The sequence below is a fragment of the Mustela putorius genome, unplaced genomic scaffold, assembly GCF_011764305.1.
Source record: "Mustela putorius furo isolate JIRA1106 unplaced genomic scaffold, ASM1176430v1.1 tig00000460_pilon_pilon_pilon, whole genome shotgun sequence".
NCBI classification, from domain to species: Eukaryota; Metazoa; Chordata; class Mammalia; order Carnivora; family Mustelidae; genus Mustela; species Mustela putorius.
In genome coordinates this window covers 24,504,317-24,524,371 of record NW_025421389.1, presented here as the reverse complement: position 1 = coordinate 24,524,371, position 20,055 = coordinate 24,504,317, and the positions used below count along the sequence as shown (strand labels likewise).

The 20,055-nt window shown below is 40.1% G+C and overlaps 1 protein-coding gene across 2 annotated transcripts; it reads left to right on the top strand.

The window, feature by feature from the left end:
• Nucleotides 1-9,322: 9,322 nt before the first annotated feature.
• REXO2 (RNA exonuclease 2) lies at nt 9,323-19,361 on the top strand. Of its 2 annotated transcripts, XM_004749872.3 has the most exons (7): nt 9,328-9,542; nt 10,529-10,612; nt 13,645-13,722; nt 14,317-14,428; nt 15,762-15,870; nt 17,186-17,239; nt 18,909-19,361. In XM_004749872.3, exons 1-7 carry the CDS (start codon nt 9,396-9,398, stop codon nt 19,036-19,038), a joined length of 714 nt encoding a protein of 237 aa, XP_004749929.1. In that variant the 5' UTR covers nt 9,328-9,395; the 3' UTR covers nt 19,039-19,361. The 2 variants fall into 2 exon arrangements, with proteins under 2 accessions (XP_044936446.1, XP_004749929.1); XM_045080511.1 differs by lacking the exon at nt 17,186-17,239 and having other exon boundaries at nt 9,323-9,542.
• Nucleotides 19,362-20,055: the final 694 nt, after the last annotated feature.

Below are 20,055 nucleotides of genomic sequence, written 5' to 3'. Positions count from 1 at the left end.
CCACCACATGCACATAACCTTTATTACAGTATATATTGTTATTATAGTTCTCTTTTATTAATGTTGTTAATCTCTTACTGTGCCTAATTTATAAATTAAACTATCATAGGTATGTATGTATAAGAAAAAACATGGGGGGTGCATCCACTGGGGGTCTTGGAACTATCTTGCAGATAAGGGGGACTGCTGTAGTTTCTTTGGGTTCTGATTTTTTTTTTTAAGTATTGAGATAAATAGTAAATGCCTATGTGTGCGCATGTGTAAGCAGGGGATGAAAGCTATCTTTTCTTTGGTGATTTCTTCTGCTATTTTGAGATTTATGCATTCTTTCCAAATCCCAAAATAAATTAGTCATATATTTTCAGGATTTTTTATGACCTTGTGTTTATATTTAAGTGTTTAATCCATTTAAAATTTATTTCAGTGTATTGTGTGAAGCTCTGATCGAAACAGTTTTTTTGCCAGTCTATTTCTCCCAAAAGTATTCAACAAATACCTTTATTTAACTGTTTTTTTCAGAATTCAAAACATAATCAAGAAAATGTTATTTTTCAGGTTGAAAGAAAAATCCCAATTGTGATTTTGACTGTAACTGTATGAAGCCTATAGACTTAACAGGTGTTCAGGCCTGATTGTGAAATGACTCGTTGCTAGAGTATAAATACACCAAGTCACAGATTTGAGGTCCTCTAGTTTCTATTTTACGATGGGCCTCCTCCCAAATTTTGTGATGTGTAAATTTTAAATTAAAAATTTTAATTCCTATTCATAAAGAAATAATTTCTATTAAAAATTTTTATTGAGATAAAATATACAAAATTTGGCATTTTAACCATCTTAAATTGTATAGTTCAGTGGCATTTAGTACCTTCACACTGTGCAACCATCACTCTGTATTTCCAAAGTTTTCTTGTCACCCCCAAACATACCCAGTACCCGTTACATAGTAACTTCCCGTTCTACTGCTCTTCCCACCCCCAACATTTCAGCCCAGACTTTCTGCCTCAATGAATTTACCTTTTCTAGATAGATAGATATATATCTTATATGGGTGAAAGCATGAATTATTTGACCTTCTGTGTCTGGCTTATTTAATTTATCATAATGAAAAGAATAATTGTAGGAGGTGGTTACTACTGCTATTTTATGAATGAAGGATAAGAGATTTAGACGGTTTCCATTACTAGCCCAAGGTCACACAGGTAGCATCAGAATTTGAATGTAGGTCTTTCTGACTCCCAGACTCACACTACTGAATGCCCTAGTACCACATGTTACCCCCATTCACCTGCTCTCTCAAGATGAAGTCTTTTGCTTGGGAAACAACTGTAGAGATGGGGCAAAAAAAGTGAAAGTAATTTATTCGTTTTTTTTATGTCTGTAAAAATTTTTTTAAAGATTTTATTTATTTATTTGACAGAGAGAAAGATCACAAACAGGCAGAGAGGCAGGGAGAGAAAGAGGGGAAAGCAGGCTCCCCGCTGAGCAGAGAGCCCAACATGGGGCTCCATCCCAGGACCCTGAGATCATGACTTGAGCCGAAGGCAGAGGTTTAACCCACTGAGCCACCCAGGCGCCCCATGTCTGTAAATTTTTAGATCCACACCTTTTCCTCTCAACATGGAATTCAAAGGCTACTTTGAGGTCAGTGCAGAATCAGAAGATAGGAAGCGGATGTCTTCCTATTTGAATAGTTATGATTAGTCATCCAAGTGTTCTCTAAAGTGAAATACATATTTCTTACTGCTTTTTACAGGAAGCAAAATAGAGGCAATAAATTCCAAAAATGAAGTAATACTAAGGAGTTTGTAGAGTTTGCCTTTAAAGCAAGGCTTTTACATTGGGCTATATCAGTGATAAGTTTTGTGAAATAAAATGAAGATATATACAATGAGATGAAAAAGAAACAGGTCATTAAAATTTCGGTTGTGGCACAGGATGACTAAAATTCAAAGGTAAACGATAAGCTCTGAAGAGGGTCTGATTTCATGAACATACTTCTGATGTATTAGTTTACTCTTAGTCTATTTGCAGTTAATGACAATTTTAAAAATATGGAAAGGTAATTATGAGATTTTCCCAACAATTACTTTGCCACGTGTTTTGTTGTTGGTGTTGCAAGATTTTTCCCCTTTCGGAATTACATTCTGAGTGCTCTTTTGCTCATTTAAAATTTAATGCAAGTGTTTGAAGGTGGCACTTAATTTACTGTGTAGAAATAGAATTTCTGCTGTCAGCACTTACATTTGGAATATTATGTCAGGACAATACAATTATTTTAAAAAACAGCGTTCATTCAAAGGAGAAGATTTCATTTGCGCATGTTATCATTCTAAGGCTTATCCCAGCAGCTGTGCTTCCGTGATTTGTTCTCCCAGAATCTTTTGCAGATGCCTTTTCTCAATTTCATTCTTCTCTACCTGTTTCCCTTTATTTCTTGAGCTATTCTTATCAGTGGCATTGCAGTTCTTACTCTTAACAAGCTTGTTTACCCCGTGCAGCTTCTCTTCATTTTTTCCAAAGTGCCAAGAAAGAACCTTTATTACTCACTTTGTCAACATGCAATTCTCAGATTTATTTCTCAAGCTGCTGCAAAATTTTGTTTTTCTTTTAAAGACTTTTGTTCATTTATTTATTTGAGAGAGTGTGTATGTGAGTGGGAAGGGAGTGGGGAGAAAAGGGAAGGGAGAGGGACAAGCAGACTCCATACTCCGTGTGGGGCTCAATCCCATGACCCCAAGATCACAACCTGAGCCAAAACCAAGAGTCGGACGCCCAACCGACTGAGCCACCCTGAATTTTAGGTTCTAATCACCAAATACAATGACATCTTTCTGAGCTCATCCTGAGTTTGATACCAACGACTTCAAACCTTCAACCAAATTTTTTTCCTCCTTTAGTTTATGTATTTGCTCCCTTTTCTTGAAGCTTTTCCTCTTCCTACCACTTTGACCAATAGTTATCTTTCCGATTTCCTTTCTTCACTCACCACTTAAATATAGGCAGTCTCCAAAGCATGTTCTGTAGAGGGTAGGAATTGTGTTAGGTTATCAAAAACAGAGGCTCAAAATAGTGCTTCACAAAGTAGGGAGTTTTCTTTCATCTCAGCCAATTTTCTAGCTTGTATGGAAGCTCCCCTAAGTCACCGTGCATAGAGAGACCAAAATCATTCCTATCTTTCTGCTTGAGCATCCTCACCACTAGTTCTGTGCTCAAGATGGTATCATGGTGCTGGATAGATACTAAGGCTTTAGCCACTGTGCCAAAATTCCAGGCACCTGGAAGGGTAAGAGAACACTTACCGGTTAAATCAATTCCTTTCAAGAAAACTTTCGGAAATCCAATAATATCATTGGCTAGAACTTAGTCATATGACCATAGCCAGCCATTGGGGTGACAAAGGATCTTGCCTAAAACTCAGAAATATATCATGCATGAAGAAAGAGGGGTATTTGGTAGGTAATGATCACTCTCTGCCACAGTCTGCTTTCTCAGATGCTGGCTGCATGATCAGAAATATTTGGTATTTATAAATGGTGAGTGGGGTGGGTCTATTAATAATAGTGACTATTAATAGGTGCTATTACTAATATCACCTACTACATGCCAGGTATTGTGCTTCCTTAATGCAAAGTATCTGAAGCTCTTACAATAATTCTTCGAATGCTACATTCTCGGTATTTTGAAGATGAGGAAAGTGAGGCTCAGAGAGATTTGAGTCAACTTGTTTAAGGAGATATAGGTAGAAAGGAGCTGAGATAGTCTTTGAATTCAGCTAGTTTGTCTCTAGAGCCTTTTTTTTTTTTAAATACATGACCCATATTGAATATTCATGTATATATTCTTTTGTCCAATGATTATTTAGACTGCTCTCGCCTGGTGTCATAATTTCCAGTAGCATTTTCATTGGACTATTTAGAATTATAGAATTGTCTAAACTCGTTTGCAGTGCCAATTACTAGTTGGTTCAAGGTTGTTATCAAGATACCCACAGATCACCAGGATGCTTGGTACCACAACGGAGGTGGTTAGATCTGAACAGGCTGTGGCTGCCGGTGACAGGAAGGGCTCACAGGTAGTTCTCTGGGGCCTCCACCTGAGCAACACAGGACCTCAGCTCTGCAAAGCCTCCTCCGCAAGGACTTCTAAACAAGCCCACCCCCTAGGACACTGCTTTTGGACGGGGTTGCCCTTATCTAATTTCCTGTTCCAAATCTTGAAATGTTACTCCATGTTTTCATGGAGAAATCAGATAGGCCAAGTGTAGGAGGCCAGGACTGTTACGGCGGCGGCACCCTCCTCCACATGGAAGGTAAGTATGAGGAGTGAGAAGAACTAGCCCCCCTCATTCCCCATCTCTGCCCCTGCCTCACTTCAGTTTTGTCTTTTTTATTTTGTTGTGCTAGTGGAGAACTCAAGCAATATTGTGTGATACCATTATAATATGGGCTTTTTATTGAAAAGGCTCTTTTAGAACACCTGCGGCCTCTCTGTTCTCCAGCAACCTTAGACACACATCCAGTGGGGACTCAGCCAGGAGACAGATCTACTACATGCCAGTTGCTGTGCTGTCAGAACTGCCCTCGCCCTCCTTCTGACTTAGCTTCTGTGCTGCACTGTGCGCTTTGTTTCTGGCTGCTCCTTCCTTTAGCTGATTTCTCTCCCAGAATACTCCTTACTCTTCCAAGAAATTGGCTTCTCGTGGGCTTGCTTCACTGTTTTGTTCAATATTTGCCAACATGTATAAATCCAGCTGCAAATCTTCTTTATGCGTGAACTGGGTTTAAAAATTAGGTGTGCAAAAAAGTCAAGTCCTTAAGGTTGGCCTGAGCCTGTACCTGTATTTTTTTTAGCCAACTTGTGATCTTCTTCTCTCCCACTGCTCCCTTTATCCTATGTACATGACTTCCAAGTTCATGTTTCCATCTGTACTCTCTTCCCAGCTGCCTGCTGGACCTCTGTGTAGTGTGACTCCAACCTTCCCCAAACTGACCTCTTACCTGTTCTCCTTGGATTTGTTCTCTCCATTGGGTTTCTCTCTTAAAGATTCATCATTCTAGTTGCTTAGGTTCAAGATATTCTTTCTATCTGGGATAGGCTTACCATAATATCTGCTGTGAAAGTTACCTTTTTTAAGGATCTAATTCAATTTCCATCCTCCTGTATCTCTTCAGACAAAATGAATCCCTTTCCCCTATATTCCCACAGCACTCTCTAATCATTTAAAGCATTGACACAACTTTATTTAATTTATATCTTTTGATTTGCTTACAGAGATAAATTAAATGAGCAGATATTATGCAATGTATTAAACGTTTTATATGTTTTTGTTTAATCATACAACCCATTTTACAGATGGAGAAATTAAAGCTGTTTCCTTATCTGCAAAGAAAGAACTCTAAACCAAAAATGAACCATCTTATTCTTAGATGGTAAGCCCATCAATATCTTAAATACCTACAGGGTCTCATATAATAAATATTCCTAAGTGATTTTTTTACTTTGATATTCTAGCACAGTGTTTGACACACTCTGAAGAGTCAGTGTTTGTTAAACCTGAATTGAGATAAAATGCAATTGAAATTTCGTGGCAGGCTTTACAGAGTGTCCATTTTGTACAAGATGCATTTTGAAGATTATGTTTGGTTTCTATTTTTACCACTTTTTTTTCACAGTGATAAAGGGAAAAGGCAAAAGATTTATCATCCTTTATCCCCCAGACCACTAGATGGAAGTAAATAGCAGTTATCAGTACTTATCAGCAGTAAACCTGACGTCAACATTTCTCAAGACTAAGTTCCACAAAGCAGTTGAAAGGAAGAGATATTACCATCAACTGGTAAGTATTCATGAGGTACCTACTGCCTATTTAAAAATGTTTTATGAATTCTAGGACAGAAATAGTTTCATTACTTTAGTGACTATTGACTAGTACTACTACCATTATTATATGGCTCTGTGTGACTCCTATGAAAGTACAAAAATAAATGTGTTTGGAAATTAAAGTCTAGTTTAATAGGATGGAGATAAAGCATATCAGGTTAAGTTCACTAGAGCACAGTTTTAACAGTGTTAGTTTTATGAACTTGCTGTCATGATTAACAGGAGGAACCAGGGCCTCTCCTAAGAGGGAGTAGTAGTAAAGGGCATTTTAAAAGGTAGCATTTGGAATGGTTCTAAAGAGGAACCAGGGAGAGTGGGGATCACCTCTGGATTGATTATCATAGTAATCTTTGCCTAGGAAGTGAGAGAGCAAAGCAGGTCTGGGGAAGTTCTGGTAAGAAAGCGCAATTAAAAAATATAATAATAATAATAATAATAATTATTATTATTATTAAAAACTATGTCAGTGCACAACAGCCAAAGGGTGGAAGCAACCCAAATGTTCATCCACTGATGACTGGATAAACAAGATGCCATGTGCCATGTATATATAATGAAATATTAGCCTTTAAAAGGAAGATAATTCTGGTGCATGTTATAACATTGTGCTAAGTGAAATAGTCAAGCACAAAAGGACAAATATTAGATGATTCCACTTGTATGAGATACTTAGTGTAGTCAAATTCAGAGAGACAGAAAGTAGAGTGGTGTTTGCCAAGGGCTGGGTGAATGGGTTGGGTGGGTGGGAATGGGAAGTCCGTGTTAAATGGACGTGTATTTTCAGTTCAGGAAGATGAGAAAATTCTGGAGATGGGTGGCAGTGATGGGTGCACAACAGTGTGAATGTACTTCATGTCACTGAACTGCCCGCTTAAAAATGGCTAAAGTGGGTTGGGGGGGGTGCCTGGGTGGCTGAGTAGTTAAGCATCAGCCTTCAGCTCAAGTCATGATCCCAGGGTCCTGGGATGGAACCCCACATTGGGCTTCCTGCTCAGTGGGAAGTTTGTTTCTCCCTCTCCCACTCCCCCACTTGTGTTCCCTCTTTAGCTGTTTCTCTCTGTCAAATAAATAAAATCTTTTAAAAAATGGTTAAGATAGGAAAATTTATCATAATTAAGACAATAAGATTATATTTTACCACAATTAAGAAGATAAAATTTTAAAAACGTGTAAAAAAGAATTAGTGATCTCTCAATTAGGGGAGTGTGTGGCCTTGGCCATGTTCTGTTAGAAACATTGTCATTGATTCTGTTAGAAACATCATAGTCTGACTACCCACAGTGTTGAGAAGCTGACTCAGAGCCCTGTTTATTTAGAAACAAAAAAGTCAAGATAAATGTGGAATGCTGTGTCTGAAAACCTTTTATCTGAAGCTCTGCCCCTGGGTTGACAATTGAGGCAGCTTTTCTGTGTCAATGACTCACAAGGCTCAGATTCTTTAAGAGGAGGTGTTCTATTCTCACTAAAATGACTTCCAATAGCAAAGTTTGTCACAGTCTATGCTATTAGAGAACAAGATTTCTTAGCACTTTAACCTTGTTGTTAATTAACAAAAGCAGTTTTTATAGGATCTGAACAGAATTGAAAAAGCAAAGTCTCTGAGCAGAGTGGTGTGGAATAGACAAAGAAATGATTGAGCCCACTATCGCATGAGGCTGCTTGCAGATTCTAACGTTCCATGTTCTTGTGTCTGTCTGCATTTACATGGTTGGGATTTGTGAATGTGGTGCATACATTCCTCTGCTTTGGGACATTAAACTTTAAGATCACCAATGTAGTGATATTACAACCAAAAACCAACAACTGTGAAGTCTCCTTACATTATAGCACCGTTCACCTAAAATGTGTCTGTATCATTATAAAGTAGTTAATTCGAAAACCAAAGTTGCAAAAATGTCCACACAAAATGTTTACACAGTATTTTAAAATTAAGGTCATAAGTTTTCAGGATATAAGTTCTTAAATCTAAATAGTATTTTCTAATTTGTAATTTCTAATAAAACTGAACAGTGTTTCAGCAGTAACTTTGAAAACAAAAGTTGTTAAAAAGCTCAATTGATAAAAGTTTCTGTATTTCAGCTGATTCTACTTCGTATGAACCAAGTTAAAAACTAAGGGAGACAAAAAGAAATGTAGACTACTTCTTATAAAGTAGGCTACAATGAATCAAAAGCAATAGCAAAACAATGTGACTCATCAGGCAATGCAGTTATAATATATACACATTTGTGCACAATAAAAGTCTTTGTAAGTATGCAATCTGTGCACACAATTTCAAGACCCTTCAAAGAGCTTCTGTGTGCCCTGGCAGGTGGTGGGTTGGGTACACCAAAGGAGTTAAAGTTGACATCCCGTATACTACGCTGTCCTTACAGCTCTGATTAGGCAACAAGTTTCTCTGTCACAAAACCAGCTCACCAGGTACGAATTACTACGTAATGGACCACAAGCTCTGTAATTAGTGGCAATAGGGCTTTCAAAAATATGCATATAGAAGGTATAATTCCAGGCTGAAGCCAACGTTTGTGACAAAGTTGCACTCTGCACACGACTTCGCTACTGAATAGCCAAGATTGAAAGAGATGGATGCAATTTGACAGTACCGGGTCGACAGGTTCTGTTGACGGCGGTCCCTACTCCTGGAAATGATGGAAACTATAGCTACGTCGGAGATTACCCATACTTCGATCAAAACCACAGCAGCTTACAGAGCAGGCAGAGCTGTTTTTAGTTCATTTTAATTTGCGGCATAGATTCGTTATAAAAGGACAAGATTTAAACTTTGAGGACTCGTAAGGGTTAAGCAGGAAGTCGTCACCGTTGACACCCCACAGCTGAGCTGAAACAAACCCCCTCCCTCCATAATAAAGAGCAACTGTTCGCCCTCGAACAAAGTCTTCTTGAACACCTAGTGCGTGCTAAGAGTGTCTCCCACGAGATCTCAAGGATTTCTAAAGGATTTCACGATAGCCAAACCGGCCTTCTGGCCGAGAAAGAAGCACACCGCACTGCTGCCTTAGGTCAAGGAGAAAAATACATGCCAGGTGGGGAGTGGAGGGGCAGGTAAGTTAAAAAAAAAAAAAAAAAAAGGGGTGTGGGGGGGCAAACAGAGGAAAGATACATTTCGAAAAAAATTATGAATAAACAACCAGGGTTTTTTTTGGCTAAAGTAAGAGACTTCTTTCTCAACTAGGCGGTTTGCAACTAATCCAAACTCAGGAAATAACTCTTGTGAGACGAATAAACTTAGTTCTGAAAAACATGCGCGTCCAGTAACATCCGAAAACACGTGGCGGGGGTGGGGAAATCGGTCGGAACACCCGGCGAGACTCCAACTCCCGTCGTCCCATTCGGCAGCTAAGCCGGATTGTTCAGGGCCAGCTGGCGCACTGGTTCCTGGGACTTGTGGTTTTCACTCCTGCGCCTCCCCGCGGGTTTGCGACGTTTAGCGACCATCGCGCCTGCGCCAGCGCCGGCTGAGAGGCTGGGGCCGTGGCGGCTCGTGCCGGGTGATGCTAGGCGGCTCCCTGGGCTCCAGGCTGTTGCGAGGTGTGGGTGGGAGTCGAGGGCAGTTCAGGTCGCGGGGTGTCCGCGAAGGTGGCGCAGCCATGGCGGCAGGGGAGAGCATGGCTCAGCGGATGGTTTGGGTGGACCTGGAGGTGAGTGCGGTCGGCGAGGGTGAAGGGAGACGAGTGAGGTTCCGCGCGTAGACGGGGGAGCTGAGCCTGTCCGCGGACAGCGGCGGGTCTCTGGGTTTCAGGTGTGGCAGGTGAGCGCCGACGGCTGTAGGCTGCGCGGGCAAGTCGGCAGGCTGGAGTCCTGTAGGCGCTGGGGACTGTGCTGGGCTGTGGGGTTTCTTTTCCAGAGGGAAGAGTCATCCATATGGCTCCCCAACCCCCTCTGCCCAAGCGTGACCCTCCCTAACGCTTTGGTCCTTCTGGGTTTAGGCTCGCTTGGGGGAGGAGGGGCGGGGGGGGGGGGGGGTGGGACAGCGACTGTGCTAGACTCCAGACTCTCCTTCCGCAGTCTTACAGGACCCTAGGTTGTTAGCTGGACGGGACTCCGGACGTGACTCAGCCTTACCTCTCACTTCACAAACGAGAAAACTGAGGCCCCGAGAGAGGACTGAGCTCACTGAAGGTCATGCTATTAGGTTCCGTGATGGGGCTAGAACCCGGTTCTGATCCCTTTAGGTTTTCCATACTTAAGGCTGCAGACTGCCCCCTCGGTTGGGCCTCAGTTTTCTTATACGTGGAATGGGGGTATGAACAGTGCTTTATACGTTAGGTTGTAAGGAAGATCAAGAGGCATAATTAATAGGAAAACTTTGTAAACTGCGGAGATGTAGTGATGTGAGTTGTATCTTACCAAATTGAATGCTGTCAGCACTCAATTTTGCTGACTTTGCATCTGTCCTACAGTAGAACTAGGGTGCTTGACATACAGCAGGCCCTTGGCAAATATTCACCGAATAAGTTACTCATGTCAGTGTCTTGGGGGCTTGCCAGAGAAGCATTATTGTCTCTTTTATCCAGGCTATGGGATAGAAATGGAATATGCTTGAGGGAATTATTGTCACATAAAAATTGGGTAAAATAGACCAGAAAGATGATTTTGTGTGTTACCTATTTATTTTTGATTGCAGATGACAGGATTGGACATTGAGAAGGACCAGATTATTGAGATGGCCTGTCTGATAACTGACTCTGATCTCAACATTTTGGCTGAAGTAGGTGATACCACGTAATACAGTCATACTCTTTAGAGCGTATTAGAAATCTAAATCATTTTTCAAACTGAGGTCCATATAGGTTAAGTTCCAAAGGAATATGCTAGGTCATGGTAGGGTTGGTTCTGGAACCAAAGTAGTCTGTCTCACAGTCTAGTTATTTTTCAGTTATCCATGCCAAAAATTACAGAAGCATACGTGCCCTTGTTTATGGAGCCCTTACTGTGTGCCTCGCACAATTCTAAGTGCTTTATGTGTATCTACTTTTAGTCCTTACAACAACTATGAGGTACGTAGTTGCACACATAGAGGAGGACATTTTGGCTCAGACATACTGGGTAATTTGCCCAAGGCCACCTGGCTTGTTACTGGGGAAGTCAGAAATTTAACCCAGCTGGTTTGAGTGAAGTACTTCTAGCCAATAAGAGAACCAGCTATTGTCTCTTCAGGATTAGTGACTCAGGCCAAAGTTAATCTCTCTATCACCACCTTAATTTTTTTTTTTTTAAAGATTTTATTTATTTGACAGAGACAGAGAGGTCACAAGTAGGCAGATAGAGAGAGGGAGAAGCAGGCTCCCCGCCAAGGAGAGAGAGCCCGATGCGGGGCTCGATCCCAGGACCCTGGGATCATGACCTGGGCCGAAAGCAGAGGCTTAACCCACTGAGCCACCCAGGCGCCCCTATCACCACCTTAATTTTAACTCTACTCTCTGTATGCCCAATTTCTGTCTTCTCAATTAGGGTATGTGCTTGTCTAGATCTGTTTTAAGATTTTAGAATTCTGTTGATGCAGAATCAGAATACTCTCTTGTTGATATATTGGGCATGATTAAGGTTTTAACATGCTGCTTTTAGCTGAAATATTAAAGCAACACACCTGTTGCCTTTCGGCCACTTATGAAGCATTTGAGAAGTGTGTGAGGGCATCTGATTGGTAGAGGGTGAAAGCCCTAATCTGGAATTGGTCCCTGGTCTCATACTGTTAGCCATTTCAGAGGCTATAAGAAATTCTAGAGTAGGAACACGGTAGGGATGTTTGTGGAAAAGGTGGTCCTATTAAAATCACTTCCCTGAGAGCAGGAGTGATGTGCTACTGTCATTGGTAGGTTTCATTAATGCGCAGTAAGACTTCTACTTAGTAGAAGTAGGTAAGGGATGGGAGGAGGCATTTATAGATGATTTGTGACTTTTGTGGAGTACCGCCGGATACGTCAGCTGGAGGAGAGTCCTGACACTTTGTGTTTCTCGTCATAACAACTAGCTCTTTTTTTTTTTTTTAATTTTTTTTAAACGTTATATAAATAAACCTCTATGTTTTAGCTTTGGTTGTTTTTTCCGTGTCACTTGGAATTTAGTGCGGATGAATAGCGAAGTGTCTTTATTTTGTGAGCCCTACGTACCCTTGGCTGAAGAAGAGTTTTTCCTTTACACTGTTGATATAATGTGAAATACTGACAGTTTAATGGGCCAGTTAGTTAATATGTACCCTGGAGGAAATTTGGGTCTGTATTCACACAGCTGCAGATGAGTGTGGCATTTGTGAATAGACCCAGTCAGATGAGGATAAGAATGTTTAAAAAAAAAAAAAAGGCACTCTTAAGTGTCCTTTCTGTGGAAAATATGTTTTATTCTTGTGTATGAGTCTGAGAAAGATGTTTTATACTGGTAGAAGAGCAAATATCCTACCCTGAACATTTTTCTGTAGGTAGCTTCGTGTGCCAAACTGGGACCTAAAATAAGTTAGATGGCCTTAGATTAATAGTTTGCTTTTTCCACAGTGAATTCTGGAACACTGAAAAGAAATTAAAAAAATAAATAAATAAAATAGTTTGCTTTTTTCATCATGGTTTGTTAAAATTTTTTTTTTTAAACAGGATGAGGTTTTTTTGGTTTTTTAAAAAAATATGTAATCAGAACGAATTTTTTGCGTCTTAGAGATTGCCTTTACTGGTTTTTCTTATTTGGCTAAAGCTCCTTGTTAGTTTTTAGATGTCCAGTAGTTAAATTCTAGCCATTCCTCTCAGTGATTGCGAACTATTTTTATTACTTAGTAGCAATAATACCTTGGATTCATAGAATACTTTTCTTCCAAGAATTCAAAGAACTTTGATATCTATAATTTCTTTTATCCTATGTTAAACATTCCATTGAGGGAAAGGAGCAGTCTGTTATCGCCATCGTTCAGGAGATACTATGCCCACGATGACTTGACAGCTGGGACTCATCTGAGACACTTAGTGTTCTGTTAAATGGAGCAGAGAATTTGACAGCCACGTGTTACTTTTTCTTGTTTTCCTCAAGTGTTACCAGTTACCTTTTTAACCTTTTGATATAAAAATATTGTTAAAATTAAACCGTATAACTTTATCCAACATGTATGTGTAGTAAGCTGTTTTTTGCCCTGTTCTGCTGCTGCATCCTACTCCCCAAAGTTTGTATATTTTCTTGGTATTTTGCATGCATATATAAATGTGTGTGTGTGTGTGTGTGTGTTTAAACACATGTACACAAGATCACATGCACATATATACTGTCCTACAATTTGTTTTTTTCACTTGGCAATATAGACACCTTCCAAAATGAACTCATAATTAGAGGTTGGCAAGCTCTTGGTTAAAAAAAGACTGAATAGTAAATATTTTAGGCTTGGAGTGCTACATACCTGTCACATGTTAGTTTTATAACTCTTGACAAATGTAAAAATCGTTCTTACCTTGCTGGTAATAGAGGGGGGAAAAAAGCCAAAGACTCTGGCTATAGGTTGCTGACCCTTGACAGACAACCAATGTTCTCTATTAATAGGCATTTCACTTTTCAGAGGTAGGTGTGTGCGTGTGTGCACATGCATTCCTCTTTGCTGTTGCAAACAGCACTAGAATGAATAAGAATCACTTACAGAGGTAACAAAGGGCCCTCATCTCTTTCTCCTGCTATCTGTGTATTGAATCCTGACAGCAGCATAAACTTTAACACAGAAACCACGGTTATCCCTGTCAATTCTGGATGACTAATGGCTTTTCCCATCCACAGGGTCCTAACCTGATTATAAAACAGCCAGATGAGTTACTGGACAGCATGTCAGATTGGTGTAAGGAACATCATGGGAAGGTAACATTACCAAATAACAGGAGTGCTGCTTTGGGGATCAGTAACAAGCGTGTTGCTCCCACATCTGAATCCTATACCATTGTTGGATGGGATTTTAAAAAGGGTTAGAGGAAGATTGCTTGGCGAGCCTGGGAGACTGCTTGCTTGTTTACCTGTCATCTTTGGAACCTCTCGAGATCATCTTCTGAATGTTCTCTTTTTTCCTCTCCTGCACTCAGTCTATCGCGAACGCATTACGGATTGTCAAGTATTGCTCAAATCAGTCTTTTGGATAAGGTTAGACATCAACTTTCAGAAAAGGGGGAATGCTGCTCTCCTGTTAATAGTGGTTTCTTCCCAGAGCTTGGACTTTGAGCACCATCTTTTTCTGACTGTGTGGAAATGCTATTAACAATCAGGAACATAGCTTATTTGACCTGGATTCTTTAAGAGAAAAAATCAGTGCAAAGATGGCAGTTTCAGTTGAACTTGAGCTTTATAAATGGTCCATGTGTGGTTATATTTGCCCATTTTAGCAGTGAAGTTTCATTTCTGGATGCCTTTGAAAACTGACTTGATGTGTTTCTGGTGGGGGCTGGGGATTCTCTCTTGCAGTCTGGTCTAACCAAGGCAGTGAAGGAGAGTACAATGACATTGCAGCAGGCAGAGTATGAATTTCTGTCCTTTGTACGACAGCAGACTCCTCCGGGGCTCTGTCCACTTGCAGGTAAAATCCAATCCTATGTATACCTTGTAGATAGTGTTCCATTGTAGTGGTTCAAGAGACTGCAGTTCCAGAAAGATCAACTAAGACCATCATGCCTTCCACTTGCCCTCACTTGGATTATACATCTTAATTTTGCATTCAAGTTTCCTTGTGTAATTTATAACAGGAGTATTGGGAAACTGCCCTGAAACCCGATCTGGGGTACATAGACTCACTCAATGAAATTTTCCTTTATATTTTTATTATGGAAAAAATTCACATGTACAGGAAAGTTGGATTTGGTAATGGTTTAACCTTGCGCCATATTTGTTTTACTTGTCTGTTTTTTTTTGTCGGACATTTGAAAGTAAATTGTAGACATTTTGACACCTCATTTCTAAGTACTTCATCGTGTATTTCTTAAGGACATTTTCTCATGTAGCCACAGTATCATTATCACATTTAAGGTAATTAAAAATAATTCACTAATACCTTTTGACATCTAGTCCACGTGCCAAATGTCTACTTGTTTTTGAACCAGTACTCCGTCAAGTCCCATCCATTTCATTTGGTTATTTCGTCTCTTGAGTCTCAGTCTAAAATGTCCACCTGTTTTTTTTTTTTTTTTCCCTTCTTTTCTTTCCTGTGTGACAGTGACTGCTTAAACTGGGCCAGTTCTACTAGGATTTTGAAAGTACAGCCATTGTCAGAGAAAAGTTAATGGTCTCTGGAGGTGTATTTGCATTTGTATATGTAAACTGATACAATAACTTATACTTTTCTTAAATTTCATTTTAAAAGTTTTGACTTTAAGTACTAGAGTATATGTTGTATGTATATTTTCCCTCTAGCTAGTTTGGCTGCTGTTTATTTTAAAGTAGTTATTTAAAATTTAGTGTTTTTAATATAAATTACTGTATGGAAACATGAATATGGATACAGTTTGTTAAAATTGGAATGTGAATAAAGTTTTATTTACTTAATGTGGTTAAGTTTTTAGTGTTAATAGTGTGGCTTTCATGACACTGGGAGAAAATGTGCACATTTGGTATGATCTGAAAAAGTAACAAATGGATTTGTGCATTATTTTAAGTATGTGGAATTTATCCTTTTTGTCCATTGAGGCTATTTATAAAATTATTATGAGCTAGACTGAGTAAATACTCAGAAGTCTGTATTTGTAGCCCAATCAAATGCACCAAACCTGATTTAGAAATTCCGAGATGCTTTTAGGAATTGTTTGAATTAAAAAAAAAAAAAAAATCCCCTCCATTTCAGTACCGGTTAATAATTTTGATATCCTGTTGTATACTGCTAGAAATACACAGATGCGGTATGCTTCGTGTCTTTCTAGGAAATTCAGTTCATGCAGATAAGAAGTTTCTTGACAAATACATGCCCCAGTTCATGAAACATCTTCATTATAGAATAATTGATGTGAGCACTGTTAAAGAACTGTGCAGGTAAGGGCTATATTTAGGATCCATTAAATTGCCTCATTTAGCATGTTTTAATTGAGAATTTGTGGAAAGTAATTGAATAGAATGCTAGAACTGAGGGTGCCAAGTGGGTGTGTAACTTCCTCCCTTTCTGACTTGGACAGGTCCTTAGTTGATTCTGGACTGGTGAGAAATGGGGAAAACAATGTCGAAAATCTTATGTATAAATTTCATTAGTTCACAAAATTTATTGAACACCATTCTGTGCTAGGCATTGGCCTATGCGCTGGGAACCTAACAAATGAAAAGCCTTGAAATAGCCTAGAATTGGTGCTGCACATACACTGTGTGATGACTTCTGTAATGGAAATGTGCATACTGACTGTTGGGGGCACCGGGGGGAAGGAGCCCCGAGATATTGAAGTAAGGAATGAGAAGCCGGGGAAAGTTCCACATTGGAAGTTTAAGTTGAGATTGGAAGAGGAGTTGGATGTTTTCCTGGCATTTAAATGAGGCGGGAGGATTCCAGAGAACGGGCCGAAGTATGAAGAAATGAGGGCTCAGGGAGATAGGGGAATTACAAATGGTCCATCAGTGCCAAAGTGCCAGGCATGCGGCTTGGAAAAGGTGGGAAGTAAGACCAAATTGTGAAGGGCTGAGATGGTTAACATGAGAGTCGGTTTCCCTTAAAGATGTGTAAGTAGAAGAATCCGTGATACGATTAGGTCATTCTGATCATAAGGTGGCAGAAAAGAGGGCGATAAGAAGGGACACTTTTGCCTTGTCTTGGAGACAGGAGAATGAGCTAGGGACATGGTGTTTGGGTGGCAGAGAAGGGTGTGGAGAATGTCACATCTTGAGATGTCACTTGGCATGGTATGCCGTGTTCGAATGGGGGAATGAGGGAAAGGAAGAGCTCTAAGCAATTCTGCAGTTCCTGGTTTCTGCAGTTAGGCAGAGGATGGTATTGTTCAAAGATAAAGGGGAAAATAGGAACAAAAGCAGATGGGGTGGGTGGGAGAAGGGAGGTCTTGAGGATAAGTGTAGGTTTACATGTGTTCATTAGAAGTGTCTGATGGATTCGTAGGCGGAGATGCAGGTGGTTGGCCATCCGTGACAAGGTAGGAGAGGGCTGGAGTGGAGTGAATTTAGGAATCGTGGATGAGCATGAGCTTGCTTACCGGGAAGAGCTAGGGTGAAGACACAGTCCCAGGCAAGGAGGCTTCTGGAGTCACAACCCAAAATGCCTTTTTCAGTGTTAATAAATGACTTGAAGGAGGTAATTATCCAGTATATTTGAGACAGTTTCCTTTGAGAGTTCCATTTTTGCTGTGTATAGACGCTGGTATCCAGAAGAATATGAATTTGCACCAAAGAAGGCTGCTTCTCACAGGTAAGTTTGGGTCCTTCTAAGCGCTTGGCAATCTGACACAAATGTAACCCTCCAGTTCCTGACTGCTTAAAATAGTGTCTGTCCTCCACTGTTTTTTTCTTGGGGGAACAAGTAAAAGCCAGCTAGCATAAAGTTAACTTTCTTTTGCTATGATTATTAGAAATTCTGGTCAGGATTCTGATATTCCGTTCTGAGATATGTAGCATCTTATGTCTTCACTCCAGTTTTAACACTAAAAGATAGCTTAGTTTATAGGTGTGTTGAAGCAGTCTTTAATCTTTCTAGTAATGAGCAGTATTAATATTCTTCCCAGCAAGGATATGAATACTTGTAGCCACTTAAAATTAGAATACTTTGTCAACAGTTGGGTTAACATAGTTAGCCTAACTTTGGCACTTGAGTGTTTCAGATCCTTTCTATTAAGTCTGCAGACTTAGCCACAGGTACGTAAGAAATTTGAAGATTTTGTTTATCTACTGTCCTGTACTGGCTCTTTTACTTTAAAAAAAAGTTGTGTTTTTTTGTTTTGTTTTTTAATTTTGTCATCTTTCAGGAGGAACGTAAGACTTAATTGGGGATTTACTGCTGGCTTCTAAGGGCAGCATTTAGTGCATCCGTTTACTGAGTGCCTACGTGCACAGTCTAGGCAAACAGAGACTGAGTCCCTGCTATAAAGAACCCAGCCTGCTAGTGTTTCTTTGCGGGGTTGGGGGAGGGGAATTGCATGGACCCCAGTGCAGGAATGCAGGTTTCGAATACCTCATCTGAAACAATTAGGGTTTGATGCCTTGGATTTCGGCATTTTTCAATCTTTAGAAAGGTCACAGTGTATCTATGGTATTTACCATTCTGTAACATGCCTTACAAGTTCTGAAAACGCATCCCATGATCAACCACATGGATGTTTCTGCTGCGGAACATAAGGATAGAGGCCCTTGACTTCTCAATCAGAGCTTACTGATGGACCTGCACACGGTTCTCATAATCTAGCTTACCTGATTTCTCAGACTCGACAGATGAGAGAGCATGTTAGAGAAGAGTGTGTTGTAGCTGATGGTAGCACACATCTCCCTCAGAGTGGAGGCACAACCTCTGTGTTGGCCAGGTACTGGCTGATGATTGATGCTTATTATGACTGAGTCACGAGTCACGTTTGAGCAGGTCAGTGTATTTTGTACAGGGATGTCATTAAATCTTGCACAGTGTTCCCCAAACTCTGTTCCAAGAGCTGTTAATGATTATTCCACACCCACACACGTGGTTGATTACATTTTAGACACACTGTGTGTGTAGTAGATCCTCCCCGTGGACACTCACAGCCCACATTAGCACAGTAAATGCTTTGCACAGAAGTTCAGAAAAGGAGTGCTGGACCTAGTTTTTCCCGAACTCACTTGAACCTAGAATTCTTTTTTCCATGGAACCCTTCACCATCTTATAGGACAGTCTAGGAGACTTTATCATCTGATATATTTTAGGGAAAAAATTTTTTTAATACAGTTTTTTCTTTTTTTTAACAAAGCACTTACGTTTGCTTGATTGAAACGTTCCTCTTCTAGACTGTGTCAGCAGCATTTACAGTAGTACCTGTTGTTACTCCTAAGCTACGTTGTCGATAGCTTCCTTCCTCCGTGGGCATTTCACTTCAGTGTGATGTGTTTGCTTGTAGGGCGCTCGATGACATTAGTGAAAGCATCAAAGAACTTCAGTTTTACCGAAATAACATCTTCAAGAAGAAAACAGATGAAAAGAAGAGGAAAATTATAGAAAACGGGGAAAATGAGAAGACTGTGAGTTGATGGCAGGGCTCATGCTGTCAGCGCATAGTTCTTGGGAAGCAGCTGCTGGTGGTTGCGTTTGGTTTTGTTTTTTGTTCCCGCTGATTGCTTGGCACAGCACCTTCTTTCAGTTAACTTGCGTCTCCAGATTATTCAAGCAGACAACACCTGAAATACCATTTTTCTCCTAACATTCTGTTTTCATTTATGATACAGCAGCTCCTCTGTAAGTACCAGGTCATGTCCATCCCTCGGTACATATCTGCATTTGCTTTTAGACCATTTCTTTTGTTTAAAATAATAATAATAATATAATAATAAAGCTAGTTCTATTGAAATGCAAACGTTTTTGTTCCATCTATTCTTTAGTAGTTTGAAATGGTGGCTTTTTTCTCAGCGGTACGGTTGATGTTGAAATTCTCATGATGACACAGGGATGGGTTAACTCTTCGTATGTTAAACAGCCGGTGAACTTGTTCTGTTCTGCTCTATAAGTCAAGCACAGAATAACTGAAGCAAACTTGGGCTCATTGTTGTGGTTATCGAACTGGCAGAGCTCCGGAATGGCTACTTCTCACTGCACGCCAGAAATTCAAGTCCATCATCAGAGAGGGATTCTGTAAGTAAGAAGGTTTATTGAAGAGATACTCTGTCTTATGCTGTCATGTGCTAGTTTTATAAAACATTGACTGCCCCAGGTGTAATGCTCTGTAAGTATCCGAGAAAGGTTTTCAGTCTATCTTAACTCCTAATTTGTGTACTTTACAGCACAGTGTTAAGGTGAATCCTTAGCCAGAATCCCTTGTCTGTAGAACACAACTCACTCTGACATATGTCTTCTTAAGGCAAGAAATCAGGATTGGGAAGGCCCATAGGTAGCTTCTGCCTATCCTAGAGAACCACTGGATCTCAAATTGCATTCCGCAGCCTGTTCCAGCCATTATGTGGACATAGTGGTGTGATCCCAATGCGTGAGAGTTATAGATCAGGAATCATTAGCCTGTGGATCAGGATTAGCATAATTTTATGTACTAAGTT

What these genes read in the sequence shown, in the direction of transcription:
- REXO2 (XM_004749872.3), top strand. Translation starts at nt 9,396, where the DNA reads ATGCTAGGCGGCTCCCTGGGCTCCAGGCTGTTGCGAGGTGTGGGTGGG. An exon ending in ATCTCAACATTTTGGCTGAA is followed by an intron (nt 10,613 to 13,644) that starts GTAGGTGATACC and finishes TCCCATCCACAG; the next exon opens with GGTCCTAACCTGATTATAAA. An exon ending in GTAAGGAACATCATGGGAAG is followed by an intron (nt 13,723 to 14,316) that starts GTAACATTACCA and finishes TCTCTCTTGCAG; the next exon opens with TCTGGTCTAACCAAGGCAGT.